At 39.4% G+C, this 19,112-nt stretch overlaps 1 protein-coding gene across 3 annotated transcripts in view; it reads left to right on the forward strand.

The window, feature by feature from the left end:
- rims2a (regulating synaptic membrane exocytosis 2a) overlaps positions 1–19,112 on the forward strand; it is a 1,051,530-nt gene that overhangs the window by 688,541 nt on the left and 343,877 nt on the right. For 2 of the 3 annotated variants that reach the window (XM_073052040.1, XM_073052005.1), the window contains exons 14-17: positions 7,787–7,858; positions 9,164–9,320; positions 10,805–10,909; positions 12,636–12,701. In XM_073052040.1, the coding sequence (XP_072908141.1) occupies positions 7,787–7,858; positions 9,164–9,320; positions 10,805–10,909; positions 12,636–12,701 (400 nt within the window). The remainder of the gene's footprint in view (positions 1–7,786; positions 7,859–9,163; positions 9,321–10,804; positions 10,910–12,635; positions 12,702–19,112) is intronic. The other variant, XM_073052014.1, reaches the window with a different exon arrangement.

The raw sequence follows: 19,112 nt of genomic DNA on the forward strand, positions 1-19,112 counted from the left end.
TACCAGCATTTTGTGTGTGACTTGTTCCTTCACTAGTTTTCACTTAAGTTCATATTTGGATTCCTGGGCATGGTGCCACAGGATTAACCCACCCTCACCTGTCACAAAGATCTAAATGGGGTTGCAATTTAAGATTTGGAAGGTGAAGTTTATTTTGTTTATTTTATGCATTTCATGTTTTACAACATTGACAATGGATTTAATTTGGCTTTTTTTTTCCCCCACTGATCAACAGAAAAAGATTTGTTCATGTCAAAGTAAAAAGTATTTAGTAGATGCAACTTTGTCAGCAACTACAGCCTTGAGTGTGTGGAAAGGTCTCCATCAGCTTCGCACATCTGGACACTGCAATTTTTCCCCATTTTTCTTTACAAACTGCTCAAGCTCTGTCAGATTTCATGGGGATCATGAGTGAATAGCCCTTTTCAAGTCCAGCTACAAATTCTCAACTGGATTGAGCTCTGGACTCTGACTTGGGCATTCCAAGACATTACCTTTGTTTTAAGCCATTCCTGTGTAGCTTTGGCTTTATGCTTGGTGTCATTGTCGTTCGGGAAAACAAATCTTCTCCCAAGTCGCAGTTCTCTTGCAGACTACATCAAGTTTTCCTCTAGGATTTTCTTGTATTCTGCTGCATTCATTTTACCTTCTACCTTCTCAAGCCTTCCAGGGCCTGCTGCAGTGCATCCACTACCGTGTTTCATGGTAGGGACCGGGTGTTTTTGATGATGTGTAGTGTTTGGCATACACCAAACATGGTATAAGCCAATCAAAGCGTTTAGTCTACTCTCCCATAAAGCTACTCTCCCATTGGTGAAACACCCGATTTGGAAGCACCCAAGCAACATTTGTTGTATGCAGAGTCTCTCCTATCTCAGCCACTGAAGCTTGTAACTCCTCCAGAGTTGCCATTGGTCTCTTAGTGGACTCCCTCACTAGTCCCCTACTTGCACGGTCACTCAGTTTCTGAGGATAGCCTGCTGTAGGCATATTTATAACTGAGTCATATTCTTTCCATTTCTTGATGATTGTCCTAACTGTATTCCAAGGGATATTCAGTGACTTGGAAATTTTCTTGTATCCATCTCCTGACTTGTGCTTTTCAATAACCTTTTCACAGAGTTGCTTGGAGTGTGCTTTTATCTTCATGGTGTAGTTTCTGTCAGTATACTGACTCACCAGCAGTTTGATCTTCCAGATACAGGCGTATTTTTATTACAATCAATTGAAACACCTTGACTGCATACAGGTGATCTCCATTTAACTAATTATGTGATGACTTCTAAAACCAATTGGCTGCAGGAGTGATGATTTGGTGCGTCATATTAAAGTGGGGGTGAATACTTATGCAATCAGTAATTTTGTGTTTTATATTTGTAATTAGGTCACTGTGTAGAGATTTGTTTTCACTTTGACACCGAAGAGTTATTTTTCTGCTGATTAGTGTCAAAATCCATTGTGTTTCAATGCTGTAAAACAATTAAACATGAAAACTTCTTCTGGGAGGGGGTGCCAATACTTTTTATAGGTACTATACATATCAGTATAAGACAAAGGAGATGGTTATCAACTTCAGGAGAACTCGCAGTCCTCTTTACATCATCAGCACAGCAGCGGAAGCTGCAAGCAGTTTCAAACTCCTGTGAGTACACATCTCACACAACCTCTCATGGTCCCACAACACATCCCTCACAATCAGGAAACCTCACTAACCTCTAGTTTCTCAGGAGGCTAAGGAGAGCTGGATTATGCACATCTATGCTCACGTCCTTCTACAGATGCATGGTAGAGAGCTTCCTAATATACTGCAGATCTGCTTGGTATGGAAATTGGTTGTGGCAGACAGGAAGGCTCCTCAATGAATAGTCAAAATGCCCAAAGCATCACTGCCACCAGCCTACCTGCCATTAAGGACACATTTTTAATTGAACTGAACTGACTTTATTATTTACATCCTTCACATACATGAGAAGTAAAAATCTTTATGTTATGTCTCTGTCTAAATGTACAATGTGCAATTTATAGTAATTTATAATAAACAGTATGTACAACAGGACAGTCAACAGAGCATAGAAATACAATTGTATCAGCGTGAATTAAACAGTCTGATGGCCTGGTGGAAGAAGCTGTCCCGGAGCCGATTGGTCCTGGCTTTTATGCTGCGGTACCGTTTCCAGATGGTAGCAGCTGGAACAGTTCGTGGTTGGGGTGACTCAGGTCCCCAGTGATCCTTCGGGCCCTTTTTATGCACCTGTCTCTGTAAATGTCCTGAATAGTGGGATATTCACATGTACAGATGTGCTGGGCTGTCTGCACCACTCTCTGCAGAGTCCTGCGATTGAGAGAAGTACAATTCCCATACCAAGCAGTGATGCAGCCGGTCAGGATGCTCTCAATTGTGCCCCTGTAGAAAGTCCTTGGGATTTGGGGACTCAAGCCAAAGTTCTTCAACCGTCTGAGGTGAAGTTATTATCTAAATGGAGAGAAACTGGAAAGTGCTTCTGTGCAAAGGGATCTGGGGGTCCTGGTGCAGGAAACACAAAAAGTTAGTATGCAAGTGCAGCAGGTGGTCAAGAAGGCCAATGGAATGCTGGCTTTTATTGCTAGGGGGATGGAGTATAAGAACAGGGAGTATGTGCGGTTGGGAGACTGTAGGTCTGACACGGTGGTCAGCAGCACAGGAGCGCTGCAGGGGACCGTGCTCTCTCCGGTCCTGTTCACCCTGTACACATCAGACTTCCAATATAACTCGGAGTCCTGCCATGTGTAGAAGTTCGCTGATGACACGGCCATAGTGGGGTGTGTCAGGAATGGACAGGAGGAAGAGTATAGGAAACTGATACAGGACTTTGTGATATGGTGCAACTCAAACTACCTGCGTCTCAATATCACCAAGACCAAGGAGATGGTGGTGGACTTTAGGAGATCTAGGCCTTATATGGAGCCAGTGATCATTAATGGAGAATGTGTGGAGCAGGTTAAGACCTACAAGTATCTGGGAGTACAGTTAGACGAGAAGCTAGACTGGACTGCCAACACAGATGCCTTGTGCAGGAAGGCACAGAGTCGACTGTACTTCCTTAGAAGGTTGGCGTCATTCAATGTTTGTAGTGAGATGCTGAAGATGTTCTATAGGTCAGTTGTGGAGAGCACCCTCTTCTTTGTGGTGGCGTGTTGGGGAGGCAGCATTAAGAAGAGGGACGCCTCACGTCTTAATAAGCTGGTAAGGAAGGCGGGCTCTGTCGTGGGCAAAGTACTAGAGCGTATAACATCGGTAGCAGAGCGAAGGGCGCTGAGTAGGCTACGGTCAATTATGGAAAACCCTGAACATCCTCTACATAGCACCATCCAGAGACAGAGAAGCAGTTTCAGCGACAGGTTGCTATCGATGCAATGCTCCTCAGACAGGATGAAGAGATCAATACTCCCCAATGCCATTAGGCTTTACAATTCAACCGCCAGGAGTAAGATATGTTAAAGTGCCGGGGTTAGCACTCAATGTATTTAATAAACTACTTAAGAACTTTTTATAAGCTATTATTAATGCTTTTTGAGAGGGTGATTTTAGATGCATATCATATTTTTACTGAGTTAAGTATTGTATGTAATTAGTTTTGCTACAATAAGTGTATGGGACATTGGAAAAAGTGTTGAATTTCCCCATGGGGATGAATAAAGTATCTATCTATCTATCTACTACAATTGTACCGGGTATTGGTGAGACCACACCTGGAGTACTGCGTGCAGTTCTGATGTCCATATTTAAGAAAGGACATACTGGCTCTCGAGGCAGTGCAGAGAAGGTTCACTAGGTTAATTCCGGGGATGGGTGAGTTAATGTATGATGAGAGGTTGAGTAGATTGGGACTCTACTCATTGGAGTTCCGAAGAATGAGAGGCGATCTTATTGAAACATATAAGATTGTGAAGGGGCTTGATCGGGTGGATGCGGGGAGAATGTTCCCAATGATGGGTGAAACTAGGACTAGGGGGCATAATCTTAAAATAAGGGGATGCTGTTCCAGGACTGAGATGCGGAGAAATTTCTTCACTCAGAGGGTAGTGGGGCTGTGGAATTTACTGCCCCAGAGAGCTGTGGAAGCTACTACACTCAATAAATTCAAAACGGAGATAGACATTTTCCTGGATAAAAATGGCATTAGGGGATATGGTGAGCGAGCAGGTAAGTGGACATGAGGCTAGGTTTAGATCAGCCATGTGATCTCCTGGACCAGTTTTCGATAGCCTGGATGGGTCAGAGAGGAATTTTCCAGATTTCTTCTCCTCAATTGGCAACTCGGTTTTTTTCCCCTGGGTGATCACATGGGTTTGGGCGGGATGAATAATAAAATAAAATGGGTGGCATGGTGCCCTGTTGGTTGGCACTGTTGCCTTGTGGGATTCAGTGAAAACTAGAGTTAAGATTGGATCAGCCATGATCTTGTTGAATGGCGGAGCAGGCTTGAAGGGCCGATTGGCCTACTCCTGCTCCTATCTCTTATGTTCTTATGTTTTTATGAAAGAGGTGCTGTTTTGCTTTCTTCTCCACACAGGCCACATGAAATCCTTGGTGATGTATATGCCGAGGAACTTAAAGCTGTTCACCCTCTCAGCCCCATGTCCATTGATGTCTATAGGGGTTAGCCTGACTCCATTCCTCCCGTAGTCCACAGCCAGCTCCTTTGTTTTTGCGACATTGAGGGGAGGTTGTTTTCTTGACACTGCTGTGTCAGGGTGATGACTTCTTCTCTGTAGGCTGCCTCACTATTATTTGAGATACAGCCAATCAATGTAGTATCATCAGCAAATTTAATTAGCAGATTGGAGCTATGAGTCCTATATACGTATACAGAAAGGTGCTGGAAAAAGACCAATAACATCATGAAGAACCCCACCCATCCGGCTCATAGAGTTTCTGTCCCACTCCCATCAGGGAGGAGGCTATGAAGCGTCCAAACCTGGACCACTGGAGTCAAAAACAGTTACTCTTCCCAAGCAGTAAGGCTGATCAACATTACCACCCACTAACTCATCCCTTCACACCCCCTACCACCACTAATTTATTATTTTCTGTCAGTCATCTAGTGCACTGATACTCCTGTGCCTAGTATCTCTAAATGGACATATAATTACTCTGCATATAAACTGACTTGTGTATTTATACTTAATATTGTTTTCTTTATCTAACAATGATTTCATTCTCATTTACACTTGTGTGCTAGAAATGACATTAAACAATCTTGCACCATGAAGAACACTTGCAACAAAAAGCTTAGATATGAGCTAGACCCGAGCCTTACCTTCTGTCATAGGCTCTCAAAGTATTCTAGGTTCAGGGTTCAAAGTTGTGCCACCTGAGGCTCACCCTGCTTTTAAGGCCTTGTTATGCTTTGTCGCCTGAATCTGGGGTCAAGGAAATTTATATTCACTCACAAGGGCAAGGTTAAAATGGGTACAAAGAGAGCACAATTTGGGTGGACGAGGCAGCCAGACAACCTGAATATTTTGGCCTTTGTCCCTATTGAACTGATCTTGTATTTGAAAAGGACCCAGTGTGTTGTAGATGAAAGGGTAGGTTAACATTGGTACTTTTCAAGAAGGCAAAATTTTCATTTCTATGTCAGTCCTCACTACCTTGCAGCATGCTATCTAAAAAGTAGAAGTTAAAATTGGGATCTACTGTCCAACTGTTTAATCCTCTCATGGAAATTATACATAAATGTTTTCCTACCAAAATTCAGAATTCTTATAATCTTCACACTGTAACCAATCTGCCCTAGCAGACTACCAATTAGCAGCAATAGCGACTACTGTTTTTGTGTGGAACTAGCAGAAAAATGGAATATTTTTCTCAATGGGGCTCTTACCGTTATAATGGAACTTTACAATTAACTCCGTCATAAAGCTGATGCCATGTACGAAAAGAGAGTTTTCATTCGGTGCCCACTTTACTAGACACAGGAGTGTGAAACTCTGCTGCTGCAGCTCATCTGCTTCAACATTCAATGTGTTTTGTATTCAGAGATGTTCTTCTGAGCACCACTGTTGTAATGCGTGGTTGAGTTACCATTACCTTCCTGTCAGCTTGAACCAGTCTGGCCATTCTCCTCTGATCTCTCTCATTAACAAGGATTTTCACCCACAAAACTGCTACTCAAGGCTCCATTCTCTGTTAACTCTGGAAACTGTTGTGCGTGAAAATCTCAGGAGAACAGCAATTTCTGAGATACTTAAACCACCCTATCTGGCACCGACAATCATTCCACGGTCAAAGTCACTTGGAACATACTTATTCCCCATTCTGATGTTTGTTCTGAACCTCTTGACCATCTCTGCATGCTTTTATGCATTGAGATGCTGCCATAAGTTTGACTGATTAGATATTTGTATTATTGAGCAGATGTACAGGTGCATCTAATAAAGTGGTCTTATGATCCGTATGTATACAGGTTTGTTCAAAGGTTCAAAGATTCAAGATTCAAAACACATTTACTATCAAAGTACTGTATGTATGTAGTATACAGCCCTGAGATTCATCTTCCCCCAGAACGTTATGAAACGAAAGAAAGCCTTGGAACCCGTTCAAAGAAAAACATCAATCCACCAACATGCAAAAAAAAACAAATTGTGCATATGACAAAAAAACGAGCAAAACCACAAAGTCAACAAAATAGCCCAGGAATCTTCAGTTCCAGCTTAGTTCATAAGCGATGCTAGTTCTTCATCCCCTATGCAATTAAATATCTCATAAGCACAACATTAGTACTTAAGATATTTATATGTGGGTTAGTCATTTATCCAGCTCAGAAAATGTAGGATTGATTAAGAGTATTTTACATTCTGCATGGGGTGGGAAGATATCAAGTTATTCCAATGATGTGATCTGAGTCCTGTAAAGCCCTTAATAGCAATGTGGTCCTGATGCACAAAATAGCTTCTGGTTATTGTTATCCAATGCATGTAAAATAGACATGTATATCGACTTCGCTTGGCAAAACTGTAACAGAGAGGCTTGAGAGTCATACTAATTCACACAAATTGTCCTGTGTCTCTTAGCTGATTTTGCTGAATGTGTTAGGACTTTTCAATAATGCAAGTATTCTCACAGATATTAGCACTTCTTCTCTCTAGTTGATGTTAAGCTGGAATAATTAACAATATGGGAAGATTCTAAAAAAAAGTCCATAGGAAAGCATGGATAACTGAGAGCTCTTCTGGATTGTGCTGTATTGTGGTTACTTTAGATTCTGGGAGCTTGATGTGATGAAAGCTCTGCTAGAAGTGTATTAGACCAAAGGAAATTTACAGGCAGAAATGAAATCTAAGTTCACTTTATGTGGGCAGAGATCATATTTAGATATTATTTCTATAATACTAGTTTTCTAGAATCAGAATGTAAACAGGATTTATTAAGTTGTTAATTTGGAATGAAATTCGTCTATATTGAAGGTGAATAGTTACATGCTTTCTGAAGCCATAAACACTTGACCATTTCACAATTTGAGACAAACAAGGAACTGCAAGACATTTTTATAACCAGGACAGGAATGATTTTTATGTATATTTAGTTACAAGTGCTCTGCATAGAAAATAAGAACAGGGTTATTGTGTTTTATTTTAATTTTAGTTTATAACATGTATCAAATTCATTTATAATTTAGTCCTATAATTAAATTCCTGTTTTCAATACATTATGTTTTATTTCTTTTGTGAACAGTGAGAGAAAAAATACTTGATATGAATCCCATCTGTTCTTTGCAAAATGTAACTTCTTTTTAATTCTTAGGATCACAACGCATCAGTGACAGCGAAGTTTCCGACTATGATTGCGATGATGGAATTGGGGTTGTTTCTTTAGGTATGAAGCTAAAATAGTTCAATACACACCTCTTTCTTTTGTGTTTCTCCCACATCATCACATTGGCATTTTCAATCAAAAGTACACTAAGTGGCTACTTTACATTCAGTGTACACTCAGAAGTACAGTGGCCATTGAGTTCGTGGTCATCTGCTGCTATAGTCTATCCACTTAAAGGTTCGAAAAGGTTGTGTATTCAGAGATGCTCTTCTTCACACCACTGTTGTAATGTGTGGTTATTTGAGTTACTGTTGCCTTCCAGTCATCTTGAACCAGTGTGGCCATTCTCCTCTGACCTCTCTCATTAACAAGGCATTTTCACACACAGAATTGCCACTCATTGGAGGGCTTTTTTTGGGGGGGTTTTTTTGCATCATTTCCTGTAAACTCCAGAGACTGTTCTGTGTGAAAATCTCTGGAGATCAGCAATTTCTGAGATACTCAAATCACCCCGTCTGGCACCAACAATTATTCAAAGTCATTTAGATCACATTCCTTCCCTATTCTGATGTTTGGTCTGAACAACAAATGAATTTCTTGACCATGTCTGCATACATATTGGCTGATTAGGTATTGGATTAATGAGAATGTATGTGTGTACCTAATAAACTGGCCATGAAGTGTAGATTTTAATTAGTTTCACTGATTTTTTTTTTAACTTATATCTAGAGCCAACCAGGCATTTAGTAGACAAAAAACTTATAATTGACTTTCCAAATACTAATGTTTTCGAAGCACAATAGCATCAAAGCCTATTAAAAGTTGGCTCATGCAGAACTGCAAATAAATTAGAATTCAAGCAGAAGGCTAATGGCCTACACTGTGTCTCCAGAACATTTTGATGATTATCAGTTTTGTGTGGTTTGTGATCAAACATAGTTGGTGGAAGGAAGCTGGCAGGAGTGAAATTCTGTATCTGGTGGATCTTATTTCACAATCTCTAAGGACATTCACATTTTGCATTTCTAATGTAATGGCTTTCATTTTATTTAGATTGAGGAATACAAGTGCAGTGGAATGGTTTTTGTTACTAGATTTCTAGTTAGGAAACAGAAATTCAATGTGGATTTAAGGTTAAAATTCTCCTTATACAACTAGAAAATATCAAGAATTTTGGAAAGAAAGCTTAAGGTATGTATTTGTCCTGGGTGGCCCCACAGAATAGACAATGGCAAATCAAAGAGACATCAGTAGAAAATAAAATGAGGCAGAATATAAAACAAACTTCTGTACATTGGTATTTTTCTATGTTTTAGAAAATGTACATATTCTAAGTTGCTTTTATCTTAATATTTTTCATTGTAGATTATCGGCACAATGGGAGAGAAATTCAGAGTTCAACATTATCAGTTCCAGAGCAAGTAATGTCATCAAACCATTGTTCACCATCAGGCTCACCACATCGAGGGGACAATATGGGCAGGACCCGTTCTCGGTCCCCCAGTGTTCCACCCTCTCAAAGGTAGGGTGAAGCATGGGTGTAAAGACATCTGTTGCTATCTTGGTGCAGATGTGAAAGGGTGAGATTAAGATAATAAAATACAAAACATTTTACTTGAAATGAATTCTGATTTTGCCAGCCACTTAGAAGGGAGTTTTCTATCATAGACTATTTGAGCTCAGAATATGATCTATCAATGCCCAAAGTAGAAAAGGTAATCTGCAGCAGAATTGTACTTCTCAGCAGGGATAAGCCTTCATTAACAAACCATGAGCAATACACACAAACTGCTGGAGGAAGTCAGCAGGTCAGGCAGCATCTATGGAGTTATATATCTATGGAATAAACAGTTGATGCATCAGGCAAAGATCCTTTATCAGGTCTGGAAAGGAAGGGGGGAAGAAGCCCACGTATGGAGGTGGGGTGAGGGGAAAGAGTACAAACTGACAGGTGATAGGTGAGACCAGGTGAGCGGGAAGCTGTGTGGGTGGCAGAGGGGGGATGAAGTAAGAACCAACAGACTCACAAGTGAAGTCACTTTACCCGAATGGACTGTTTAGGATGTTGATGTTTATCCCAGATGATTTAAGCTACAAACACAGTATATGCCCATACAAAGAATGTGTGTATTAGATTGCTCGAACAATTACCACAAGATTTCAAAGGCATACTTAAGCTTCTTTCCTTTCCCACTTGTATGGTCCAAGTTAGAGGACCTTCTGTGGTTTGCATATAGAATACTGAAGACAAACATAATTGTTACTGCCTGAATTAAAGCTGGAAATTTATCCACTAATCTGTGGTGAGGCCACTGCTTTTTCAGTTTATTCACCTCATGAGTTCCACCAGCATTTTGTGTGCATAGCTTAAGTATTCTACCACTGCGTCTTTTGTCAAAAATAAAATCAGCAATGTTTTGGCAGTATTGGATTCAGAAAATCACCAGGCTGGAGTGACAGAGGTCAAGGGGTTAGTTGAGGGGTTGTCAGTTTGGAAATGGTCAAGCAAGGCAAGAATGAGCAAGGTTAGTATGTGACAGCCAAGGACAGAACCAAATAAATGCAGGATAAACAGCATGTTAGATGGATGCTAGGAAAAGAATGATAAACAGTTGGAGGGAGAGAGGTAATGGGTGTGATTTCTAAGAAATACATGAAAAGCCATCTAGCTGGAAACATCTGTAGCCTCAGACTCCCTAGTTATGTTGTTCCCCACTTAAGTCACTCCAAAGGAGGCCTGGGACAAACATAAATATTTCATGCAATGTATATATTGCTCAATATACAATCCTACTGTGGTTGAGCATTTTATATACCCAACGTACATAGGGTAAAATCTATAAGCCAGAAATTCTCTACCAGCACCCTGTAAACAATTGCATTTAGTGATTAAATTCTGAATGAATTTCAAACAAAGAATAAATCCTAACCCTCCTAAGCTGATTATGGGCCATGGTATCTTAGCTTTTTAGAAATCTGCTACTGTAGTTGGTTTGTGTTTTACAGAAGCTCAGAATTGGGTCCTCGAAGCAGCCGCTCTTCTCAACAATACAATACCATCAGCAGAATGGACAGACACAGGATAATGGATGACCACTTTTCTCCAGAGAGGTAATTAGATATTATTAGTTGTATTTTTTTTTGTTTGCAGAGAAGTCTGTGATATACTTAATTAGTTCATTGTGTGATTGGACTGTTATTAGTTACGATCGAATGTGGATGACTAATGTTTATACTTCAGTCTCTCAAGTATTCCCTAATCTTGTGATTTTAGAGCTTTACATGTATGTTGTTGGTTCTGTATATTATCTTCACAATTAATCTTGTGTTGAGATTTGATAACAAGAATTTAAAAGAAAGCAAAGTTATCACATCACTGCTCATTTTGTAAATAACATGGCTCTTAGGATAGACAATTATGAAAATGCATTGCTAATGGATGTTTAAAATGAAGTCACATGTCTTGAAAAAGTTGGTAAACAGCCTTCTGATCCAGAAAATTTCTTCAGCATTTGAGATTCTCACAGTGATGAATATTAAATGATTTTATCACTTGATTCTAAAATTGCTATTTATTCATAATATATACTTTAATTCTTAATCTGCCAATGTTTATTTTTATCTTGTAATTCTTGTTATCTTTTAACCCTGAAATATTTTAAAATCTGTATAACTCTGCAGTCAGTTGGGTGTTTGGTCTCCTTATCATTCATGTCTTTATGTCAGAACAGAAATGTTTTACATTATATCAAGGACAATTCTTAATTAAGACCTTTACTTCCAACTTTCAAATTTTATTTTCTCTTGAATACCAAGGGGGGCAGTGGTGGGGTGGGGGAAGCACACAATGTCATCAATCTTAAAGAGAAGTATTGTTAGCTGGTAATTACTTCATCAAGTAGACTATTTGATGTTGGTAAACATATTGTCTGATGGCAAGTATGGTAATCACTGGAATGAAGAAATTTTAATGCTACTTGCTTTACTTGCTTGCAGATATCTGGGCCTTGGTCTTGTTTTTATTCTTTTAAGTTTAATATTTTAAGTTTAAGTTTTAAGTTTTGTTTTGACACATTCCCTTTCCACCTGCCACAAAACATAGCTATTTTTTCTCTTGCTGAGGATTTTTTTCAATAGGTAGACCTATGTCAGCTTCCATTAAGCATCCTGTTCAGTAACACCCTAATAATGCCACATGATATGATGCATTGAAAGTCTAACTTGACTGAATTGCACTGTGGCAAGACTTGGTTTTACGAATGTGATTCTGGACCTGCTGAGGATCAAGTATTAAGAAATACAACAAATGGAGGTGCTATCAAATAAACCCATTCTCAGAAGCCCAACATAAATAGTGAGGTGATAACAAGTTTCTTTCCGATCCAAGGTCTTGTTTGCGAGAGCGGTAGGTACACTGAGACTCTTAGAGACACTGGCCCTAACTTGTATGTCTCTTGCTGTGGATCAAGTAAGTTGCTATTCGAGGCTGCTCTCTGGGGGCTTTGAAATTGCTCATATTTAATCTTGTATTCAAAAGAACTTCATAAAACAGGGATGTTATTATAGATTGTGATGGAATCAAATGCATTGTTGTACAATATTTCTATTATATTTTAAAAGTTGCTTTTACTAAGATGGTAGGATGTCTTCATTAGAAATTTACTTTGCTACATTTAAGCTCCTCTTTTGATTTAGATTATACTCTACAGACTTTTCACACACTGTTCATCACCTTTCTCTCCATTTTCTCTCCTTTCCTGCTCACTGCTGCTGCTGACCTTTGTTCGCTTTCTTCAATTGCCATACATTTCTCTTTTCCATTTCCCCCATGCTGCAGCCAGTATCTTACCTTACCTCGGTCCAGACACAGTCATGTCATCGAGCATCATCACAAGGATTTCAGGTATACTGTAACATGGGTGTGTCAGTGTGTTTATAGTGAGTGTGACTATGCATGCCTATATATATGAACATTATGACAGGATGAGCACCTAGGTAAAGTCAAACTTTAGGCTTAAATCTTGAGTCTTTATCAATGGATCTTCCAGGTTTGAAACGTGGCTATCAGGTGAAAGAGGCTACCAAACGTAATTGCCTGCACGCTGCTCCAGGCTTGGTACTCTGGGTATTTGTTAGACAACCCAATGGTTATTGTACAACATAGAAAGGTACAGTCCAGGAACAGGCCCTTCAGCCCACAATGTTGTGCCAAACCAAATAAATTAACAGTCCAATGGCACTCTAAACTAATCTCTTCTGCCTACACAATGTCATTATTCTTCCATTTTCCTCACACTCACCTGCCTATCTAAATGTTTCTATTGTTTCTACCTCTACCACCACCCCAAGCAGTGCATTTCAGACACCTACCACTCTCTGTGTGAGAAAACTTGCCCCTTACATCTCCTTTGAAATTAGCTCCTCTCACTTCAATGCATTCCCTCTGGTATTAGACATTTCAACCCTAGGGAAAAGATTACGTCTGTCTATTCCATCTATCGTAAAAGTGTCTATCAGAACTCCCCTGAGCCTCCACCGCTCCAGAAAAACAACCCGAGTTTGTTCAACTGCTGGTTATAGTACATGCCCGCTAAACCAGGTAGCATCCTGGTAACCCTCTTCTGCACCTTCTCCAAAACCTCAACGTTCTTCTTATGATGAGATGACTCCACAACTGTATGCAATAGTCTAGAAGCTGCCTAACTATCTAGAGTTTTATAAAGCTGCAACATAACTTGCTGACTTTTGAACTCAATGTCTTGATTAATAAAGGCAAGCATTCCATATGTCTTCTTAACCACTCTAACAACCTGTGTACCTACTTTTAGGGAGTTAAGAACAGAGACTTGAAAAACCCTCTGCTCATCAACATTGTTAAGGGTTTTGCCCTTAATAGTGTACTATCTCTACATTTGACCTACCAATGTGCAACACTTCACATTTGGCCAAGTTAAACTCTATCTGCCATTTTCCAGCCCATATCTGCAACTGATCTATATCCTGCTATATTCTTTGCCAGTCTTCTACACTATCCACAAAACCACCCATCTTCATATCATTAGCAAAACCATTCATCTACATTTTCATCCAGATCATTTACATACATCACAAGCAGCAGAGGTTCCAGTAGAGATCCCTGTGGAACAGCATTAATCACACACCTCCATCTAGAATAAGTCCCTTTGATCACTACCAGTTCTGAATCCGAACAGCCAATTCACCATGGATCCCATGCATCTTAGTCATCTGGATCAGTCTCTTATGATGGACCTTGAAATCCATGTGGACCACATCTCCCCTCATCAATCACCCTCGTCCCTTCATCAGAATACCCAATCAACTTAATAAAACAATACTTGCCCCACACAAAGCCATGCTGATCCTCCCTAATTAAGCTATGGTTTTCCAAATGCTGATAAACCTTATCCCTAAGAATTCTGTCCAGTAATTTCCTACCACAGATGTGAAACACACCAGTCTATAGTTTCCAGGTTTATCCCTGGTTGCCTTCTTGAGTAATGGAACAACATTAACTACTTGCCAGTCCTCTGGGACTTCATCTGTAGCTAGAGAGGATATGAAGATGTTGGTCAAGGCCCCAGCAGCCTCTTCTCTTGCATCTCTCAATAACCTGGTGTTGATCCATAAAGAACACTAATCAAAGTGTTTGATCAGAAATATGGTTAGCTAGCACTTAATAATGGATTAGTTATGAAAGTTTTAATTGGAGAACCAGTTACATCTCTTTCAAAGTACGGTTAACAATTGTGGATGACTTGAGGAAATTTAGAATGGTAACATTAGCACATAAGGAGATGTCCATATTATTTCTAATGAGGAACAGACCATTGGATCTGGTTAAATCAACTACAGTACTTTGATATTCATGGCATCCAAAGTTTATATTTTGGAGCACTAGAGCATCCAGTCATGTTGTTCATCTCTAATTAAGATTAGTTTTTCAATTTTTTACATTTTCGTTAATTTTGAAGTACATGAGTCCATTATAGTTCTGTCAAGTGTGTGATTGAGGTTTCAGTTGAATTTTCTGCAAGCTTTTGTTTTAATTGTAGATAATTATTTAAGAATCAATGTAGATAATTTTGAGAAACCATCAACATTGTAAGTAACACATTGATCAAATGCTGAAAAGAAGGAAAAGGCATAGGCCAAGCAATGGTGTTAAATTAGGAATGTTTTATTTTCAGAGGTGGATGAATTTGCTTCAGTAATAAAGGAAAAAAGTTTTGTCCAAAAACATAAAACAAAATCACAGGTTGCTGGAGCGTTTATTCAAATTATGGTTAAATTCATCTCTATTGTGGCAAAGAGAACCATGAGATAGAGCATTCGGGGTGTTGTGACAGAAGAAATTATCTCTTTTTCTTAAGCTAGCTTTGCTCACTGCAATTCAACTTTTCACAAGAGCTGAAGTTGTACAAAAAGTCAATTTATGCAAACATGATTACTAACCTGTTGTTTATGCCTATTTCTTTCTGTTAGTTCTACTTTCATATTGTGCTGGTATACAAAAGAGTGAAAATGGTTAGGGTAGTAAAATAATAACAATTAAGTCTAATAATAGATTAACAAACTAAGTTAACATATATACCAAGCTTGGATCAGACTGGAATCATCACATGGCTTTCCTGAATCAGCAATAATATGACCCTGATGTAGAGAATCTATTCCCCAATCCTTCTGGAGTTCAACTTTTTGGTCTGGACTCTGATTGTCCTCCAGTGGCAAACACTTTGGGGTGGGGAATGTGTTGGTCACACTGGAGGTGCACCTGACTGTTTTTGACAATCCATGAAGCAAGGGACAGAAGCTGTGAAGTCATGAAAATATTTCAACAGTCTTTAAAGATATCTAACACTCACAGGTATTCAAAAACTTATAAAATTGAACTGAATATTTTATAAAGTATTTAAAAACATCATTATAAGGCAACTTTAAATTTGGGTAAACAATTTTAAAAATTAGTAGCTTACCATTCTATATGCCTGCTAGTCATAGACCTGCAATCCCCATTGAAATCAATGGGGACTCAGATCCGAGAGACTATATTCCAATTCATTACCGTGGAATCTCAGTTGGAGCAGACTTTACTGATGGTCAAATCGAACTAGCAGATTCAAATTTATAATTTTGTCAGTACTGGACAGTGTGTCATTGTGCATGAAGTGAAAGTGTGAAAATTAAAGCTGTTTAATAGATTAATGTCATCGGCTTTGATCAGAGCCAATGGCAATAATAGGCATAACTGGATTTTTTGATAGCTTGAAACATCCACTGTCAATTTCCCTCTATAGATGCTGCTGGTCTTGTTGAGTTCCTCCAGCATTGTGTATGTGTTCTATTGGACTTTATTTTCTTGCATGGTATAAAATTCTTCTTCTCCTTCTGTCATTTCACACAACGCACAGCCTTGTTTGATCCTTCCTGGGTATACTTCATTGTGCTTAATAGTTCCCAAAGTCAGAATAATGATAGAGACTAGGTTGAAGTGCTGACATTTAAACTGAATACAGGATTGTTTGATCGTACCTTACTGAATAAGATTGTTTCAATTCATCTTAATAAAGAGGGGAAAACATGTATAAATATACACACTAGGAGTAGGTCTTAATTATTTGACCTCATTCCACCATCATGGCAAAATTCTGTGTGTCTTCAACTCTATATCTTCAATCTGGCTATGGTAATCCCCCATCTTTAGCAAGAGTCTGTTCTTCTCTGCGTTAAAAATGGCTTGAATGAGAATAAATATCCAAAGGTTCAGGGCCCCCAGAGAGAGAGAAAAAATCTACATATCCCACTTTTAAATGCATATTCTTTTGTTTTTAAATAGAAATCTAATTGTAGATTTCCCACAGGAGGAAGGATTCTATCCAGAATCTACGATGTTGACATGTTCTAATCAAATTCACTCTTGACCAATACAGTAGTATATTCCAGATGTGGTCCCTCCAATGCCCAAAAGAACTAAAATGTATCTCTACACTATATATTTAGTTATGCTAGCAATATACAATACTTACTTTTAGTCTCCTTAATGGCATGATGATCCCACCTATTAGCCTTTTGTAATTATGCACTAGGCCCTAGTGACTAGGACAGCAAGATCCCTCTACATCTCACACCTCTGCAGTCTCTTACCATTTTGATCATATGCTCCTTTTGGTATGATCTTGTGGATAATTTCATATTTTTACCCATATTCTATTCCATTGATCTGATCTTTTCCTTCTCAAATTGTTTTTTTTCTAGCCTCCCTTGATATTTCAGAGAACTTTCTTATCATTCCTTTGTGTTATTAACAGATTCAGCAACCATATCTTTTACACCATTATCATTATGTCCATTGATAAGGCTGAGGCACCATCACCAACAGACATGGCCCTGTTTTTAATTAGTGTTCTAATTCCTGTTGTCACTCGTTCAGGATTTTTGATCTGTACCCATTGTATTTTTGCTTTCTGTCCCCTACACATTTCCTTCCCTCCACTGCAAGCTTTACTCTGGAACACACATGTCCCATCAACAACAAAGTACTTACTAATAGAGGCACAGCATAATTCAACATGGAAATGGCGCAATAGTCTGATTCATCCATGCCACCCACTAATCTATCCTATTGGCCTGCATTTGTCCCACAGTCTATAAACCCTTCCTATCCATATACCAGTCCAATTGTCTTTTCAATGAGGTTCATTGTAACTCCCTCAAACTTTTCCTCTGGTAGCTCTCTAAACTCTTGATAATTACACTTTTTAAAGCCTCCCACTTGCTAGACATCCCTTTGCCTGCATCTGCTCTCACCCAATTAACCTCTGCAAGTTCCTCGCTATTGCCTCTAAAATAGGCCTGCTGCTTAAATAGACAGCCAGTCCAGCTATTCTCCATAACTACCTTAAAACTAATAGAATATGATGACAGGTTGCAAAGTGCTCCCTGACTGATCAGTCGCCTTAGCTCTGGCCCTAAGAAGAGGTTCACGGCTGTACCTTCTCTAGTAGGACCTTCTATATATTGATTAAGGAAGCTTTTGGATATATTTAACACATTTCACCTCATCCCTGCACTTTGCACAAATATTAGGAAAGTTAAATTCTCCCACTAATATTACCCTGATATTCTTGACTCCCTTAAGAAAATCCTCTCTCTGTGCTGCTGTAATGCCCTCCCTCATCAAAGAGGCAAACACTCCCCCTCAACAAAGAGGCAATACCACCTCCTCTTCCCATACTTCTTTTGTGCCTATATCATCAACAGCCTGGGAAACTGTGCTAGCACTCTCACTCTTCTCTCAACTATGTTTCTTTTATGATTACAATATCTATTCCCCTGAACCAATCCATGCCTTGAGTTCATCTGCCTTACCTCATGCATTGATAAAGAAGGTTTAAACATGGCTTCTGGCCGTCCTGTCTACTAAATTTGTTCTCGATGATTACAAGATTTGCCCTCAGCTTCTCAACTACCACGTTTTTTGCTGAGGGACTAACATTTCTGCCAATCTAGTTAAAACCCTTCTGAGCAGCACTAGCAAGTCTTCCTGCCAGGAACTTGGTTCTCCCTCCTTCTCTCATGCAGTACATATCCAGGGCTGGTTTGTCTAATCACACCTTGACCTATTTTATTCCTAGATTCACACACACACACACACACACACACACACACACACACACACACACACACACACACACACACACACACACACACACACACACACACACACACACACACACACACACACACACACACACACACCTATCTACTATGATCAGGTAACCTACCGATGTGTGAATGTGAAAGGAAACTTGCACAGTCACAGGGCAAATGTGTAAAACTCCACACAAATGGCACTGTAGGTCAGGTTAGAAGCCAGATTGCTGGAACTTTGAAGCCGTTAACTGTTGTAGCTGTGTCACAATGCAAACCATGTGCGTGGTATTAGTAAATTATATTATTGGCTGAGTAATCTGTTCCTAAAGGCCCTGGGCGAGGAGAGAAATGTAAGTGTGGAAAAATCTCTCTATTTTCCACAGTCTTGCTTCTATCTGAATTGGAGTACATGGCTCAATTTTAGATTATATGAAAGATGCTGCCTTTGGTAATTTAAAGTTCATTAGCATGGCACTGGAACATCAGATGGATAACATAATTCCATGCCCCCCACCTCCGATGCAGCCATCTGGTGTTGTTAATGGGCCTAACAATCCTAAACCTGCTGCTATGATCAATAGTTCCAAAGGGAACTGCTGGTGTTTAACAATTGCAGGAAAGACAGATGATATGAACCATGTGT

This window comes from Hemitrygon akajei, chromosome 1 (assembly GCF_048418815.1).
Source record: "Hemitrygon akajei chromosome 1, sHemAka1.3, whole genome shotgun sequence".
Lineage (NCBI taxonomy): Eukaryota > Metazoa > Chordata > Chondrichthyes > Myliobatiformes > Dasyatidae > Hemitrygon > Hemitrygon akajei.